Source organism: Cinclus cinclus, chromosome 9 (assembly GCF_963662255.1).
Source record: "Cinclus cinclus chromosome 9, bCinCin1.1, whole genome shotgun sequence".
NCBI classification, from domain to species: Eukaryota; Metazoa; Chordata; class Aves; order Passeriformes; family Cinclidae; genus Cinclus; species Cinclus cinclus.
The window spans coordinates 9,644,308-9,663,876 of NC_085054.1; the positions used below are offsets into that span (position 1 = coordinate 9,644,308).

Genomic DNA, 19,569 nt, shown 5'->3' on the forward strand with positions numbered 1-19,569 from the left:
GCACAAGGCTATAAATACCAGTCCTTTCCCTTCATGAAAAGATCCATCATTAGCCTTGAACAGGTTCTGACAATCTCCCCTACCCCTTTTCTTTTTTGTAATCTGGGAGTTTTAAAAGTCAATACACCCACACAGACAATATGGTCCTGTTTAAATTCATGTTTCCTGAGAAAAAGGAAAAAAGCATTTGAAAAGAAAGACAACATTAATCAGGAACACAGAGAAAAACAGAACAAAAGTGCTACACATTATACAAATTCACAGATTGATGGCAAGTATCTGAAGTGGAGATTTCAGTCTGAAAAGCACACGCACTCATGATTTTTACCATTCTGTCAATAACTCCAACTTCACAGTATTTATGTTTTATTGTTAACACATAAATGTTCTTAAATTTGATTTTATCTGGAATTTTTCAGTACTATAACTGAATCCAAGTGAATCTTATGTCATAGGATCATAGATAGCTTGTGTTGGAAGGGAACTTTCAAGGTCATCTAAGTCCAACCCACTGTAAGGCACAAGGACATCAACTATATCAAGTTGCTCAGAACCCTGTCCAGCTTGACCTTGCTCTTTCGAGGGATGGGGCATCTACCACCCTCTGTCACTGCTTCACCCCAATGTAAAAAATGTCCTTTTGATATCTAGTCTGAATCAACTCCTTTTGTTTAAAACCATTATCTCTTGTTTTTATCACAAAAGGCACTTGCTTTTCAGATAATACCATTAGAGTTTAAATGGATTCTCTTCAAAAAATTACACAGTTCCAGAAAGGAGATATTGTGTTGATCAAAAGTGTGAAGATCATGCAAACCTTTGACTTGGTGGCATGCAGTTATTCACAGGAGCTCTGAACAGTGCACCCACAGATACACTCTACAGACAGGATACAGAACTTGCATGAGAGTTTTTCTATGTACATGACCCTAGGTGAAACATCCAAATGTCCCAGATATTGCACTCATCGTGGAAGCTCGACAAGAAGAGACATTTTGGAGAAGAAAGTTCTTAGCTTCTCTCTTGCATGCCTGAAATGTGAACTGTTTAGGTCTGGCAGATGTTTTAATGAGCACAGTTAAGTTCTGTGAAGGAGGGCATCTTGGAGATCTTCAGAGATTCTTTGATTCTGTTGCATAATCCCACCAATCCTCCACTGAATATTCACTTTGTGTGCATCCTCTACTTTTGCAACAATCTACGTTTATCTACTGTTTCATCTAAATGCAGCCTTCACTCAGTACAACTGTGGTGCTTTTAGTGCAACACGAATGCTTGCTGCTGTTCTTAATCAACATAATCTATAAAATAAAAATTCTTGGGCCACCACCCAAGTGCTAATGAAAAATGATGCATCAGACTGTCAGTGTCACTACAGGTATTCAATAAAGTATCACTGACATCCTACTGGAAGCAGAATTGACACAATAATGTTCTTCAGGAAAAAAAAAAATAGAGTATCAGCTCTTACAATGCTAAAGCCTGCACAAAGGTGAGAATTATCACAAAGTTTTCTACTTACCTGCACTCTGACATAGAATTATAATGTGTGGAAAAGTTAATTATATGAGTGTCTGAGTTCAAAGTTGCCAGTAAATTAGAAGATGTATCTAACATATGCCAGAAAAAAAAGAAATAAAGAAGTAATAAACAAAAATTCAGTAATGTTAACATTTGAAAGAGTATAGTAAGAAAACAGTTACAATTTCACTCATCACAAAATATTCTGAAATCAGTGTGTGCATTGTACAAGTGAAAAACAACATTAATAAGCCCTAGTAATGAAGGATTTGTTTCTGAGGAAAAAAGAAAATGAAAATAACTTAAGCTTCTCATCTGAGCATTCATTTAAGACCAGTTTGGACAGTTAGCTCAGGCACCATCAAACAGCAACCATATTGCAATTATTCATAAAACCAGTAAATGTGCTGCACCTGCAAATTCAGCCAAATTGTTTGGATTGTGGAAATTTAAAGAAAAAAAGAAAAAGCTGGTGCATTAGTTTGAACTGAGCAAATTGACTAGCAAATCTGCTACAAGATGGGTTTCAAATAACGTATGATGGAAGTATCACATTTAGTCTACTATTTTTTGGGTCTAAAATAATAGAAAAGCTAAGTAAGTAGAGATTGAAAAAGAAATAAAAACAGTATGTTTGCCTTGACAAAAGTCAATCCATTATCTAATTGGAAATTCTAGTATCTTCCATCATGCTTTCTTAGCTGAAAATTAATTCTCAGAATTCATTAGCGTCACTACATTAAACATAGGTTGCAGCCATTTGCTGCAATCTCACAGCCAGGCTCCTAAGCACCATTTCCATTCTGCCACAATTACAAGCAAAGATGAAGCATTTATTAGCAAAGGATAAGAGCAGCCTCCCATCCACACAGGCCCATCTGAGACAGCCTCTAAAAATTCACTGGCTGCTTGCACTCAGATGATAACATTGTTGGAATGGCTGGGTCTCACAGTGTAAACAGCCATTTCACAAGTAGCAAATCAGATGGCTGAAAAGGGGAGATATTTATCAGCATTCATGAGCTAATATTTACTAATGAATAAATGGAATGAAGCAGATTTCATAAGAGCAGCAGTGGTGGTCTAAATCTCCTGTGTGCTCAGAAATACAAAAATAATTACTAACGTCACTCACTATTGCAGCCAAACCTAAGTAGAGCAGCAGCAGTTCTTTCTTTCAGAAACTCTCTTTCATTAGATCTATTATGATCTATTTGACTCCAAGTACTTTCTTTAAAAAGAAAGAAACCAAGCAGCTGCAACTCTCATAGCTTAGTTACATTATGATTTATTTGCAGTATTTTGTTTGTTTTTTTTTCAATTATTACATTTGTAAATGCTACATTTTCTGTTGATTTCTTATCTGCTAGAAGTATATTGTTGGAACTCATTTTGTCTCATAACCCAAATATCCAACCAGACATCAAACAACTATTTAATATCTACATGCACAGAAGATACATAGGTTAATATTTGGAAGAAATTATGACTGTGTATCAGACTCTATTAGAGCTGGGGAATTCACACAACAGCCTCTGGGTGACAGTGATAAAAAGTCTCTGTGCTGTTCAACTGTTATCTGTTAGCTAAAGTCCTCATTGCCACTCCTCTGGTCCCAATTTCCCTTCCACTCCCTGCCTCATCAGGGTTCTTTCCCCATCACCTGCTCCTCTCACAGCTCTAGACCATTCTCCCCTGCCCTCCATATATTCACTCCCTGCACAAGTACCTGCTGTCTAGCAGTGAGGAATCTTTCCAGGACTCTGCTATTAGGATAAAAGAGCTTTCCAGGGTCTCCAACCAGACTCCAGATCATCCTGAGGTGCTAAGATCCTCTTGTCCCAGGCTCAGAAAATAGTTCCCAGACTGCCCTCAAAGACAGAGATGTTTTAGAGTGGCTCAGCTGAGCTTCTAGAGTGAAAATTTCCAAGAGGAAGAAGAGAAAGGGTAAGGTCATATCCTCTTGAAAGGAGAGAGCATTCTCTCCTAAGCAGGGAGAAAGAGGTCTCTAGGTTCTGAGACTTTATTTTACTCCACATATGTAGCTTATTACTTACACCACAAAGCTGCTTCATGATGCAAGATTAATGAAATCAAGACCATGACCTCAAATGGGTTGATTCCCCTGCTTAGAGAAATGGAAGGACAGACACTGACAGGCAGGATCATCTAGGTCAGACACATTAGGTCAGAAACCTCCCAGTCAAGCAAGGCAAAATAACCATCTCTGAGATTTTTTTTTTAGCTGGTTAAAATGCTCAGTAGCTGAGTGTTCCTTCTGCCTCTGTACCACATGCAGCTGTGGCAGGCACTGGTCAGCTACGTGCAGCCAAGACCTGTTGAAGACATTTCATGAACTACATCTGTAATAAGATGTACTACATCTGTACTACAGATGTACATCTGTAATAAGATGCAGGAATGTGCCTGATTCTCTGACACTTCCCTGCTTTCCACTTGCAGGCCTGCCCAACCCCCACTGCTGCAGGTCACTAATTTGCAAAAGTCAACTAAAAAACTATGACAGCTTTGCCAACAGCATTTCTGTTTTCAGTCCTAATTCAGCAGGACTCAAAGGACAGAAATAACCTTATCTTCAGGGCTATATATAGCTATCCCTTTGGAGAAAGTAAATGCTGGGCACTAGGGATATTTGTGTAGGTTAAATAGGTCTCCTGTCTTGCACAGCATCCCATGATAAATAATAAGGATTCTACTGTTCATTCTGCTACAATCAGATATCAGGATGAAAGACTGAATTTATGACAATGAACTCAATCATCACATGCATGGTATAAATTCTGATGGTCAGAATACATTTATAACATTATTGATCAGCCTTCTGGTAGCAAATGCTGTAAATTACTAATCATTCCTAAGAATGAGACAAATACTCAAATACTGAAATGTCACCATCACCTGTTTTCTTAATAAATGTTCTTTTGGTTTAATGTTCAATATCAAGTACCATATAGTATAATTTAGAGCACACATCTGAAACATAATGAAGATTCTATCACACTGAAATTGTAAAATTAGGTGTAGTAAATACCTTTACCTTTTCTACATCTTCAAAACTTACAACAGGTTTCCCAGCCTTATTTGGGCTGAGTAAGCATTACAATTTATTTTGGTTCATATACATGGTTTAGAAAACAAACAACAGAAACTTATGAAGTGGCAACTCTTGCAGCTCTTTAGCATGGGTCTGACAGTTGCTCATGTTGAAATCTTTGAAATTTTACCAGTGACAACAGAAATACAATCAGAATAGCTCTAGGGAGCATCTCAAAAACACCACACACATTTGTTAATTATATGATGAAATTGAATGGCCTTTTACCAGGAATTTGCCTGCTCTGTTTCTTTGGTCTGTCTGGAAGGCCCAGGAAAACAAAAACCCTTCAGAACCTTGTACAACTGAAGCTTTTTATTAGAAACAGTATGTTTTGCATGTGTACCAGATTTTCTTCCTATCCCAGTTTGACACTATAGCATGCAGCTGATTTGAGGCAGGATTTTTACTACAACTACTCATGAGAAAGTTGAAGATAACTGCATTCATTATATATGTCCATTCCTCTGTATAAATACATATTTCATGCAAAGTTCAAATGTGGCAGAGATCTTTTGTCAGGTACTATAATTTAGTATTCCAAGGTCATCTGTAGACAGATTCTGAGAATTTACATCAATGAATGCAATGCAAAAATGTACAGATTTGGTGATAACCCTACACATCGCAATCTGTATCTTTCTGACATCTGCAAACTCTGCCTTCCCAGACATTGTGAAGTCAATAAATTATGTCAAATGCATATCATGTTCTCAGTGAAAGAAACAGTAAAATGTTCTTTATGTAACATGAACAGAATATCACTAAATAATTGCTTACATTGTGAAAAAACTTTATCTGCATTCAGAGAAGTTAAATATAAATGGACCACTTAAAACCTATATAATCTAGATGATCTAATAACTGAATAACTCTGAATGTAGACTCATCAATATGAAATTCAGCTTCCTAAGCCGTGTTTAAATTGAGTAGAAAAAAGTGAGTTTATCAGGACAAAAAATTATCTTTGTACTCTATTTGCAATGTCATTGCTAAAAGTTACATTCTGATGATAAATGTGACTGTAAATCCTTAAGTTCACATTTTGGCTTTATCACTTCCTGAATTTCTTAATTCTTTAATTCCCTCCAGCTCAAGAATGACTAATTAATTCAAAGGACCATAATAGCTAATCTAACCAATTTTATTTTATTTAACCAATGATTATTAGTTAAATAAATTTTAAAGGAGGATGTCTGTCCGTGGAGATATCACTACTAATTTTAATTAAAATTACCATTTTGTGATGTGATGTAAATAAAAGTTATTGCATTCTTCTGCTCCCAGAACATATTAACTCTCCTATTTATCCCTCGATATCTGTCAAGCTTTAAAGTGCCAAGAAAATTATTTGTCACTGCTGTGGTAGTTTACATGGCCTTACAGAAATGGTAAAAATCCTATTGATAAGTAGATAAAACAAACATAATTAATTATTTCTCACATTATGACTGAAGAGCCAAATTTTTCATACACAATCACAGTAGTACAGATAAATACACATATATAGAACTTTATTGATCTTCTGTCAATAAAGTATGTATGTGATGCCTGTATCTTAGTAGACACCGAATACAAAATTAGGCTTTGCCCGAGATGAGAGCTGAAATTGTGTCTTCTCTGTATTTTTTAAAAACAAACTATCCAATTCAGATTTACTATCTGAATTACAAAAATTCTTATGAGAAAAACACATTGCAATCAAGGTCAACAGAGCTGAGAATAGAAACATAGATACACCAAGCTAAAAACCATCTTGACACTCTTTGTTCAGATTTTGTAAACACTGCATCTGACTAAAATGCTGCTGCAAAATCTTCCTTTCTTGGGGCAATGGTATCATAGTCAAAAATATAGACTTAATTCCTGAAAAATACACGATCGCTATTTTAGCAGCTTAAAAAATTTACCGACAATGAAACTTCCACCTCAGGCATGTTGAAAATCATGTAATATGTTAGAGACCACTTATAAAAAATGGGACAATGGCATTTCAAGGGAGGCAAAATGGGGTGAAAGAAGGCTACAGTGGCCAGGTTTGGCTATCTTGGCGTAAACAAAATTACTGCATAAACCAAACTGAAATGAAAAGCTTAGCCAAAGCTACATGCTCAGTTTTGGTCAATACACAGGCCTGGCCTGCAACTTGAATAGATAAGCTTGTTATGCAAATGATGTTAGCATCAAGGAGAAGGTAGATAATGAAATTATTCAAAAGCTAACCACTCATCACAAGGGTGACAGAAACATCAGGCAAGGTCCTAACATATGGATAAAAGGCAGTATGGAATTTATACAATCACTGCTTTTAATTTATCATAACTAGGCTGTCACAAGGCAAGCATCAACAAATGCATAACTAATGCATATAAATGAGCCAATTATCAGTACTGGCTAAAAGGTTTGCAGTTGTATGATCCAATGTTTCATTATTTATTTTTATCTAGAAAAACCACTAATGCAAATCTAAGCCTCTATCAAAACATCTTGTAACCTCTGTATCATAACAACTTCACTAACACATGCCCAAGAATAGAAAAATGTCAGAGAGAATTCAATTTCAGCATTCTCTTAAAGGCTGCTCTAACATAGGGTATTTTTTACAATTGTTGCATTTCTCCATGTTAGGAGAATTGTACACGAGCGTATTTCCTTCCTTCATTGAGCACATCACTGTAAAAATGAAAAGCAAAATTTGAGAATCTGCAAAGCTTCATGATGCTGAAGCAATTAAGCAAAAGTAAATAACAACCCATATGATTAAAAAGACACCATTTTAATATACAAAAAACTCAAAGGACAAGATTAAAAACAAGTTTACACATAAAGTATTAAAATCTGACTTGTTTTATGAACAGCAAACGCTGAACTAAAGGAATGAACAAATGCTAAGAAATGTTTAACTGCGTTTTTGTATTTTCCAGCAAGGACTTCTAAAAGGGAAGATATCAAGAAAGAAAAACTTACATAACAATGCTGAAGGTTAATGCACAGTGTTCCTGAGACAGAACTGTAATATTATTTATCAGGTGCAGTGACTTTCTAAAGCACAAGTAAAATACAACCCACTAGTGCTGATCCCCCAGAATACAGACTGCAGCCTTTAAATACAATGCAACCAATGCTTTTTTATAACAGAATTAAGTTCATCCACCACTTGGTGACCCTTGTACTTAAACACTGAACCTGCCATAGAACCCAAGGTACCCTGCTGTGTATGCATTATATGTATACCATGCATTATGGAGAACCAGAACTTGGATCAATCTGCTCTAGAGGAATGTATTTCTCTACCTACCTACACTGGAGAGATCCTGAGTTACATTGCAGCAATAGTAATAATGTCCTTTCTCTGCAGGTCAAACATTACACTGTATCTCACCGTCCTGTCTGGTTAAATATCACCATAGTAAATAACAGTATTTTTCACAGATTACTATTAAAATTTGCATTAGTGTTTTTATTTTTAACTTCCTCTAAAATGGAAAGACATTACTAGACAAGTTGTGGAAAAAGGTATCAGGTAAAGATATTGTACTCTGCAAGTAATTGGATACACAAGGAACACAAGATTCAAAAGACAGATGTGCATATTTACAAACCTATCTTGAAAAGTCAGTACAGACAAGTGGTATTATAATAGTATTCCCCACATTACACAATTTGGGCTGTAAATGGTTCCAATGAATACTGAAGAATACTAAAATCACTCAAAATTTGCAGAAAGATTTTTGAATACAATGCTAGCAACTACTTAACTGTGATTTCCTAGTATCACTGTAAAAAGAAAAAAGTTAAGCAAAAGCATATTTTAGTTTGGTGACAGCTGTATTCATCATGCTCTCATATTGGTGCTCAATTAAATATATATATTACCATATATAATGTATAATATATATAATCTACTGAACCTTACTAAAGTGGAAAAAAGGCAATTATTTTCTTTCTTATCTTTCGAATTCTTATTTTAAATTGACCAGGAGTCATTTTTACTAATCCTTTTTTCTCCTCAACAAAAAATTTCAGTGGAAAATCATCAAGGAAATCAAGTGTATTTTATAAACCTGTTCCAGGTCCATCAGAATCAAGAGACGCTCAAATGAAGAAAATTACATAAGATCAAACTGTGCTGCAAAGCTTTCAAAAAGTGAAGCATGGTCTAGAATATATAAAAAGAAAACTGTAGTCAAAAACCTGCGAAAGCAATAACTCCATAAGAAACTTCTGGTTTCATATTGGCACAAATAGGTCTTGCTGAATAAGCTGTTTTCAAAAGGAAAAAACAAAAAAACAAAAAAACAACTCACTGTGAAATGAAATGGTTGAATCCCCTGCACCATTTTTCAGGATGTAGCAAAGTAGGTGGAGGGTTTCTGAAAAACAAAGATTTGAGTTTTAAAATGTTAATGTTATCTCACAGATAGTCATCAAAGCTGCTCCTGATTCCACCAGGGAGAAAATGATAATTGTGAAAGTAATAGTCAAATTGTCTATGTGACACCTTAAGATGACTGTTGGTTTTTTCCTGCTGTTGCTTATTCATTGATAGCTCTCTTTTCATGTCCTTCTCTTGTCATGTCAATACCTTTGAAGCTGATGGTCAGTATAGCTCACAGTGTACCTCCCAACATTTCCATTCAGCCTGACTGAAAATGCAATATTAACCTAGCCAGCAAACTACTTTAACCCTTTGCCCAGGATACGTATTCTGATCAAAACTTTTAAAGCACAGATAAGAAAAACCTGTAGGATTTTCACTCTGGGTTTCAATCTATATTCCGTTTGGATGACACTGTAAACCATAAAACTGTTAAAAATAGATGCTATTTTTAAACTGACATCTAGCAGACAGTATTTTTATATTAAATAGCAAGACAGCCTTCATAAAAATAATTTTTCAACTCTGATAAGTTTCATGGTAGTTGACACAAAAATTCTTTTCCTTCCTGATTTTTACTGTTACAATTTAATTACAAAAACATACAAAGCAAGACCTATAGGTAATATTAAGTGAACCAAATTTTAAGAGGCTCAAATTTAGGAGGACCAACTTACAGCAGGAATTGTTCATAAAGTCATATATTATATTATACCATGTTATCCTCCAGAGGTTTCCTCTGCATCTTAAGATTTGCTAAGTATTGAAGCCTAATTTAATTTTTTGAGATTAAATTTACAGCATATTACTGAATTGGCAGGGAAAAACAATCACATTAAGACTTATTCTACAACAGAAACACACAGTAATATTCTGGATTGTAGCACAAATCATGTCATTTATACTGTGGCCACATCCCACAGAATAACACTGCTTGGAAACATCTCACAAAGCAAAAAGGAAAACAGCATAAGCAACATAAATTAGCCCTGATTTCCTCAATAGCCGTGAGTTTTTCATGCACATTCACTGAAAAATTAGTTTCATTGAACAATTACTCTAAAAAATGCAAGCAAATTGGTTTGAAAAAAATTGCAATGTGGCTTTGTAATAGATGAACCATTTTGTTCATCTGCATCTTTTCAAAACAAACGTAGCCATCAAATTACATTGCAGGATGACAAGTTTGCTGAAGCTACTATCTCATTACCTTTCTCTTTTGCTTCAGAAGACTAAGGGACTACACTTTCCTTCATGAAGTGAAGAAATTCAGAATGTTTGAAATGTGTATGACTTAGCAAATCTATTATTAAGGAAAAAAAACCATATGATTGGTGATTTTAAATGACAACAACATTTCATGGTTGTCTCCCCTTTACCAGACTCATATGTTCATGCACATCACCGAATCTGATCTTTTTAACAAGCATTAAAAAAACCCAAAAAGACTATTTCTAGATATACTTAAAGAAAAAAGCAAACCAACAAACCTGTATAAAGGAAAGGTAAACTTTAAAAATATCTTTGTCTGTAATAAAAATAGTTATCAGTCCAGACATCCCACATATGTGACCCCTGCAAACAGCTTTAAGAAACAGCCAGCTGGGGTTAGTGTATGTTTCAGTCTTTATATTGCAGGCATGGTAGTCTACCTGACATTTTAGATTCTGATGAACAACCAGTGCCTACTGTACTGTGAAGTACAGTGTATTTCCCTTTAAAATTATACTAGCATTGTTTACTGAATATTTACAGTGAAGTTTTGAATTTCATTGCAATGTAATTTGCTTTTTCAAAAGCTCAATTACTATTAATGAAATATGCACTTTTGCCTTTGCACAGTGTTCCAAAAGGCTTTCCAGATTGTAACAATGGTGCTGACAAAAAGCATATGGTTTGGAGGCATTGTTAACAATCTCACAAAGAACTTTCTGAAAAAAGACACAGAAATACTTTACATTTGTTGCAGATGTTATGATGGAAACAGGTGGGATTTCATAACGGAAGAACACATCAGCAGAGTACACGTCATTCAGGAAATACGGTTTGTCATTTGCAGGTTAATGATTAATGGAGAGAGCCATCTTTGTAACCATAAAGAACAGGTTTTGTCTAACAAATTACTAAACTACTAAGCTCCCACTGACAGCTACTCTCTTTGGCTGACTCAAATCAAAACAACCAAGGAAGTAGTAACTCTACAGATGTTATCTTGAGCTTGATACTTCTGTATTTCTTGATAGAAGATACCATGTTATTCTCATTGATTCTGCTGCAAAACCATTCAACTCTGTTCTTAGACCACTATAAACTGATGTTACAGGCACCCCTCAGCAAAATTAAGCTGAAAAACAAAACCAAAACCTTAGTTCATTAGCATCTGTAAATTACATTGGTACCCCTTGGTGAAAAACACTACCTTAACTACAAAGTAAAAAAATCAGTCCATCCTTGTCTGGCATCATATGAATAAATGATTTCCAGAAAGGTGTGAGTGCCAGCTTCCTACCTTCACTTTGCCTAAGACACTAGAAACTGTTTCATGCTGATAGCAGAAAACACCACTGCTTCCACAGCACCTCCAGAGGGGGACTTCTGCAGTAAAGGCTCTCTAGGGTAACAGGAAAAGGCAGATATGCAAAGGTAACTCTAAACTGTTTTCATAAGCACACCTGGACTTTTTCAGTTTGAAGTTAATATTCCATTAAGATACCTGTAATTCATATCCTGAATCATATCTCATTAAAGGGAAAAGGTAAAACAATTCATATGCATCATCAGATGCTAAACCACAGAGAAACAACACTTACCTGACCACTTCACCTCAAAGATCAAATAGGGCCATTCTGGATTCCAGACTACGTTAATTCCATTATATGGAGTTCTGTGGTTTTTGTGTACTTGCACCAGCCAACATCATTGCATTTTGCCAACACCTGGCTATTTCTGCAGCACTCAAATCACATTCATAGAAAAACTAAAAAGCTACTTCTCATTAACTTGCTGACATAACATACTCTACCTTTTTTCATATAAAATTCTGCATGCAAACTCTGCATGCAATCTTTCAATCATCTTTGCCACATGTACCAGAAGCTGAAGCACAATATAGTCTTATTTCCTATTATATTTGATGAAAATTGTGAGAAGTAGATAGGGATATTATTGGGAAAAGCAGCTATAATTGGGTTTGTCTTTTGAAAATGTCCTCTTTTGATGAAAGATGAGTAATCTACCATTTATTTCCCAACTTTGTCTTTTTTCTTTTAGTTCTTTCTATAATTCATAATTAGTCACAGAACTGTATGCTCTATTTCCTTAGGCAAATGCATTGCCCTTCTGAGTAGTTTTTCTATCCTTGTATCCAGTGCTTTCCATGGTCATATGAATGCTGTTTTTCACTGGGAGTTTTGCTTCAGCAAAGAATGTAGTGTTGAGATGTACAAGACACCTATACAGGGAAACAATGTTCCTTCTAAGGACAAGAAGACATTAGCAAGCTTATCAAGCAAGAACTGCTGCTGAATTCTGACTGATACACACACAGCTGTATGCTGAAAATATTTTAATCTGTAGAGCTTTATGTGTTCCCATCATTCAAACTGCCTCCAAAGTCACTGCCTTCAAAGTCACAGCTGGTGAGGCAAAATTGGTCATTTTACCACAGTAAGGCCAATGATGCAGTCCAGTGAGCACCACTCATCCTTTACGTTAAATTGTGAACCTAATTACAGATCATGGATAATAGAGATTTGTTGGTAACAGGAAAACAAATATTTTCATTTATGACAAAATTTTCAAAACTGAAAACACATCGACTATTTTTTAAATGAATTCAGTAAACATCATCATACATTTTACCAAAAGAAATCACAACAGTGCCTCCAATTACCAAACTGCAAGTGATCAACCTACCACATTGTTTCTAATGAGAAAGTAGCAGATGAACAGCCAACACCTGTCACCGTGTACAGGCTCTGACAATCACCACTCCCCACAAGCGTGTTGTGAACTATTCTTGTAGCAGACTGAAGAGACTATAGTTCTGGTGAGAGTTTCCTAGGTTTATACACAGCTAGTTTTTACATGAAAATACACTTTTCAGGCATATTTCAAAACACTAAGTGAAACAGCCAAAGAAAAAGGACAAATTCAACCACACATAATAATAATATTTCCTTACAAGAGGTTACAGAAAAATAATTATTTTTATTAAAATACATGAATAACCGACAATAATCAATACCTCATAAATTCTCATACAAGCTTGAAGTCCTGCTGCTCCAGAGCAGGACTCTCCACACTGTGTAATCCTCCAAAAATAACCAGTTAATTCTCAAAAAGGTTCAGATTTCCTGATACACTTGGTTTGTGTCCCATTCAAATCAATAAGAGGTGTTCACTGATCTGAAAGAAAAATTCAGACCCTAAACGCTCACCCATTCATCTGTCTCCTACGAAAGTCCACTGAAGCTCAACTGATTCCATTAATGTATTTCACCAAAGTCCACTCAGCAGGAAGCAGTGTACTGTTATCAGCTCTGTGAAGTTAAGATAGACACTGTAGAACCTTGCAGAAGTGCAAGTACAGAATGACCTGTGTATATAGAGGCAGGCCTTTGAAGCAGCTTTTCAGGTCAGTGGAAGATACCGCCAATCTGAATGCTGTTACATGGAACCTCCATGGCTGGGAACCACAGCAGCAATCGGCTCATGAGACCAGGAGATCAGAATGAACACAGGATTTACAACAAAACTGGAAGATATATCAGAAGCACAGGATTGGGGCAAAATAGCTCCAGGACTAATGCAATTGTCTGCCAATTGAGTTGATCTAGGGGACTCCAAAGGCAATTGAACATCCTCAAAATCCCAAGAATTCTGCAAGCCTTGACAGTATGAGGCACCAATCTCCCCTAAGTCTTCGTAACCAGATCTGTAAGCATAGCATTCCCATGCCTATACACATAACAAGGCATAAATCATACCTTAAGACTGTACACACCAAATCACAGCATATGAGACAACTGGAAAAGGTAGTAGCCACTTACGGCATCTTTAGTTTCTTAGGACTCAGCAATATTACAAAAATTTTCTTGGGCAAGAGAAGACACTAATGCTATATCATAGTACTCTAACTATATATAATCATAGAATATACTGAATTGGAAGGGACCCATCAGGATCATTGAGTTCAACTCCTGGCCCTACACAGGACATCCCCAAGAATGACACCACATGTCCAAAAGTATTGTCCAGATGCTTCTTGAACTCTGTCAGGATTGCTGCTGTGACCACGTCCTTGGGGAGGAGCCTGTTGCACTGCCCAATCACCCTCTGAGTGAAAAACTAAGCCTCTCCTGACTCAGCTTGATATCATTTTCTCCGGTCCTGTCACTGGTCATGAGAGTGAAGAGATTGGTACTTGCCCCTCCTCAACCCCTAGCACCAATGTTGAATGCTGCACTGAGGTCTCCCTTCAGCCTGTAGATCTCTGTCCTGTCCATAGGAGGTCTACAACAGACTCCCATGATGGCATCTGCATTATTTGTTTGTCCCTTGATTCTTATTTAGAGGCTCTCAACTGCGCCATTGCCAGCCGTGAGCTCTGTACATTCTAGCCCTTTCCATTACATACAATGCCACCTCACTCCCCTTCTCTTCCAGCTTGTCTTTTCTTCCTTAAGAGCCTGTAGCCACGCAACAAGGCACTCCAGTCAGAGGACTCATCCCACCAGGTTTCAATTATGCCAGTGACATCAAATCTCCAGGACTGGGCTAAAGCTTCAAGCTCCTCTTTGTTCCTTCTGCTATGTGTACTATCTAGAAATATTTCAGGTGCTGTCCTTTGTAGCCAACATCTCATGAAGCAGATTGAGGGATCCTATGATTATCCATTTCTCAGGTTTTGGCAGACCATCCTACTACTCATCACTAGCAAGTCTGGTATTTTCCCTCTTTCAAGCTAAAGTTCAGTCAATGATCCCTTGCTAGCTCCTGTGCTAGAGTTCTTTTTCCCTTTTGAGAAAGGCCTATCACCTCAGGTGACAGTAGACTGGGTTCTGAACAGATTATCCCATGGTCAAAAAACTCACAATTTTTCCAGTTATACCAGCCTCAGAGCCATGCATTGACCTGATGGATCTGTCCATTCCTATCAATATTATTCCTTGGTACTGGAAGAATTAATGAAATCACTACCTGTGCTCCTGATCCTTCAACCAATTGTCTCAAGGCCCAGAAGTCTCTTTTGACTGCCCTCAGATTTCTATTTGTTGTTTCATCACTGCCAGCTTGAACAACCATTAACAGAACAGCAATCAGAGGTCTTTACTAGACTGGAAAGTTTTCCAGTAATGTCTCTTCCCTGAGCCTCTAGGGAACCCTGGTAAAATGAATTTTCTTCTGTGAAAATTAAAGATACAGTCCATCCGAGGGAAAGATTGGAGGAAAGGGGGAAGTAGGAGTATGCTCCTGCCAGGTTTGCTCTCCAGACACCTTTTCACTAGTAGCTGATTCACGTCTAAATTTCTAGGTGTTATCTCCTTCCCACTCTCCCCCTCCCTTTTCTCTGAGGACTCTTTCTTCTGTAAATATCTAACTCTAAAGTTAAATTCTAAACACTGAAAGTGTTAGCATACAACTTCAACAACTTCTCTTCTGGAATTATTAAAGGCATATATCTATACAAATAACTTTGTAAGCACCTTAATTCTAACAAGGCTATGCTGCTTTAAACGAAGACCAAGATCTACCAAGGGAAAAAAACTGGTTAAGAGCAAGCAGAACACAAGATATTGATACCTTACTACTGAAACAAAAATATTCTTCTTGCTTAAGTATTTTACTGTATTTTAATTACAGAAATGGAGTTATCTGATAGTCCCTCTTCACTGGAATTTTCCATAGGCTATACACAGTTACAGAAGTCTGGACTGAATCCAACAGGAAATGATAAATTTACATTGAATTGAAAGTTAAACAGACTAATTGCCTGGAAAGGTCAAGGATAGTAATCCACCTTTCTGGCTTTGGGCTTTTTTTGTAATACAAGCTCCTGATCTAGTGAAAACCAAATTGGATACCTGTTCTCCCTCTTTCTCAGAAGGAAATGATGGCTATGTAATCTATAACACACAAATACACATTTGCCTGTTTTTGCTCATGTTTTTACATGACTATTAATTTTGCTGCCACTAAGTAGGTGATGTAGCAGATTAACAATGAAATATGGGCTCAGCTGCAAAACAAATTTAAACACACCAATGAACAAAATATCACCCAGTTCTTTAAAGCACACTTAAATCAAGATTTATTCACAGTCTCCTGCTTATAATAATTCATCAGGCAGAAAAATAATGAGCAAAAATAAATGATAAAAGGTAGCCAGTTCCAGAATTATGCACAATCTCCTTTTGATTGTCAAGATTCACTTTATGGATTGCCAAAAGAGACGTGCTTCAGGAGGACTATAAACACACTGTCAACAGAAGCTTTCTAAGAAACCTCCAACACATGAACAATCTGATTCAAAATGGTATGTATCTGATAAATGCCACCTTTAAAGTAATGAGTCTGGACAGAATAATGTGCTAAGCACACTAAATTATCTTGAAGGTCAAATAATAACCTTCAGAAAATGTATTACAGCAAACCTCAGTTATATTATTTTTTAGTCCATACAAACAGAAAGAAAATAAATGAAAAAGTATTGCAAAGTGTTCTGCTTGGGAACATCTGGATTATCTTTGACTTTTTCCCTTGAACATTGCAATTCACAGGCCACTGGTTTCAGTCAGATTTGGCAGCTGCAAGGTTCCATTAGCCTTTTCCAGAACCTGACAAGGCATCATTTATTTCTGTCATTTATTCTCCAGTTTCCAGTTTTAGTTCCTGGCTTTACTAAGACAGAAACAACTGTTTCATTTCAGAAATACTTTTTGATGGAGGTGAAAACATACAGTTTTGCATTCCAGTGGTCAAGTTACCAACCAAAAATTTAGCATAATTGACTTATAATTATGCTTTGTTATCTCATTTATTCACAGAAGTTTCAGAGAGCTAAAGAGGCACAAGCAAATTAGAAGCAATTGAAACAGGGGAAATAACAGTAACAATTTTTATTTATAACCAGTTCTCATCTTTCGTGCAAAGTTGTATTTTGCTTTTCTATTAAAATCATTACTCTGTGAATTTGCAAAGCAGTAGAATGTCAGCTGCCAAAGAAATGAAAATAGGACAGCAATACTTCTGTGCCTGACTGAAATACATATGGTAGTGTCTAGACACTATACTTCTGCAGCTGGAATATTAAAATACTGCAATTACAAAGCATATTTGTAGAAATTTATGGGGAAGCAAAATATCTTTTTATATCTGAAGGTGAAAACCCCTCGAATAAATTTCTAAGGACAACTGCTGAATTGTGTGTGGTTCACACTCCCACTGTACTTTAGGCAGTTTAAGAGGCCTGAGTAGGAGACCTGCCTGAAAGCACTGCCCAGTGAAGCAGATCCACTCTTGGAAAGCTAGAAGTTGGCTCAAGGAAGACACAGAGGGATGCTACAAACTGTTTCTGTTATGCACAGGAAGATTGCCAAGAGCAGAACTAGAGCATTTGAAGTCTGACATGGAACAGTGTAGCACAGTCCTGTGCTCCTGCTGAGATGTCCCTCTGCCCAGGAGGGCAAAGCAGAGCAAAGGCCCTGTCATGCCACAGTGACTCTGCCATTAGGCTCCGTATTGCCCTGGACACAAGGTAACACAGCGTATCTGTGATTCTTCAACTCACTGAGACCTGCTTTTGGGGGCCTTCCCTCCAGCAACAATAAAATATCTTCACTACATTTCTCCTATGGAAAGAAGAACCTGCTTCACAAAAATCACACAAGTGGTTTTTCCACCTTTGCTTCTTTACCCTAATTTCTTTGTCTAATTTAGCTCTTAATTTTGAGGAGGAAGACACTTCTTATCCTTTCATTTCACAAAGGCAAGCATTTTCTTAGTTAAGGCCCTAAGAAATACAAATAAACCTAACAGTAACCCCATAAAAGAAATTTATTACCACATGATTGATGTGGCTGGTACTGAACATGCAATTCAAACATTACACTCAGCAAAAGCAAGCACTTAAACCCTGCACTTTCAAAGGAAGTAAGGATTACACCTTCTTTGTATGTTATGACTCAAACTTATGTTTTTCAGCTTAGTATTGTATGAACTGGTATTATTCTGATAGCTCTGCCAGTTTAGATCAGAAATAAACACTTGCAGAGGGAACATATTAGTTAATGGTAGCATATTTCCAATGGACCATTAGGAGGATCATTATAAATATTCAGAAGCAATAGACTGAATAAATGCTGAAACCTAAAGAAATGTACAAGACGTGTAAGAGTATCAATTTTTTAAAAAGGAATTATCATTTAAGGTAATACGCCTTCTGAGCAAGAGGACTGTATGTGGAATAAAATTTATTTTTCCCTCTCCTATTCCATCCAACAAACTTTATTCTAAAACAGTTAAATTTTTGTCTGTTTCTCTAAAAAAACCCCATATGGCTTATGAATACCTGTAGATTATAACTGGGATGAAGATCAATAAAAATAGTATGAGAAACATGAAAAATTTATTAATTACCAGAAAGGTCCATGACCGCAATGTAAAACTCTTGTGTTCCTTGGATAGGCCATGGAAAGTATTTTGGGAAAAATATTGACTCACATAAACTAGGGAATCAAGGGAAGGATAAAGGTAGTTAAAGCACATTTAAGGTAAGAACCACTAATGATGGATATAATAGGTAGCAAAGCAATTAGTGATGAAATAAGAGACCAAAAAAATCACTATAGAGCAGATATATTAAAACATCATGGAACACATGAAGACCAAGAGGATTTGTTTTCATTTTTAATTCTAAAAATCTAATTTTTTATATATTTTTTTTTCTTTTAATGCAAGATTTAGCCCACACCTCATGCTGAATATTCTATGGCAAGCTCTGAAAAGAAGGATCTCCTGGATCAGTTTAAAAATTCAGAGAAAATGAAGAATTGAAAGAAGCAATGGTAAATGACAGACATAGGACAAAGGAACATTTTGAAGATGGGAAGCAGCACCTTGGCAAAAAGAAAGACAAGACAATGCCAAGATTGGGAAAAATATCAAAGTATTAACAAAGTGAGAAGAGCAAAAAGTAAAAACGAGAGACAAAAAAGATGATGAAGACAAACAAACCAAAATCCCCAAAGGCAAAACTAGGATAGAGAAGTAAAAATACACCTACAATAAAAATAGAGGGTATAATATGGAACACAGTTCCTCCTTCCTTCCTGAATTTCCTCTCAATAATTAATTAGGAGTAACTAAGGTTATTATATATTTGGTAACATAACATGAGCACACAATTTTAAATACTACACGGAGTTGTTAAACAGAGAAAAAAATTACACTTTCATCAAGTCATATCTCTGTTTATTGCAATATCTAGACATTTTCTGTTCTTTTTGTGCTCCCAGACAGTTTAAGCAGATGTTGCCTGCTCTAAAAGTCTGAG

General features: G+C 36.3%; 1 protein-coding gene across 1 annotated transcript in view; it reads right to left on the reverse strand.

Moving 5' to 3' along the window:
• MYO3B (myosin IIIB) overlaps positions 1-19,569 on the reverse strand; it is a 171,492-nt gene that overhangs the window by 117,859 nt on the left and 34,064 nt on the right. The window contains exon 8 of the mRNA XM_062498577.1: positions 8,944-9,009. Within this exon, the coding sequence (XP_062354561.1) occupies positions 8,944-9,009 (66 nt within the window). The remainder of the gene's footprint in view (positions 1-8,943; positions 9,010-19,569) is intronic.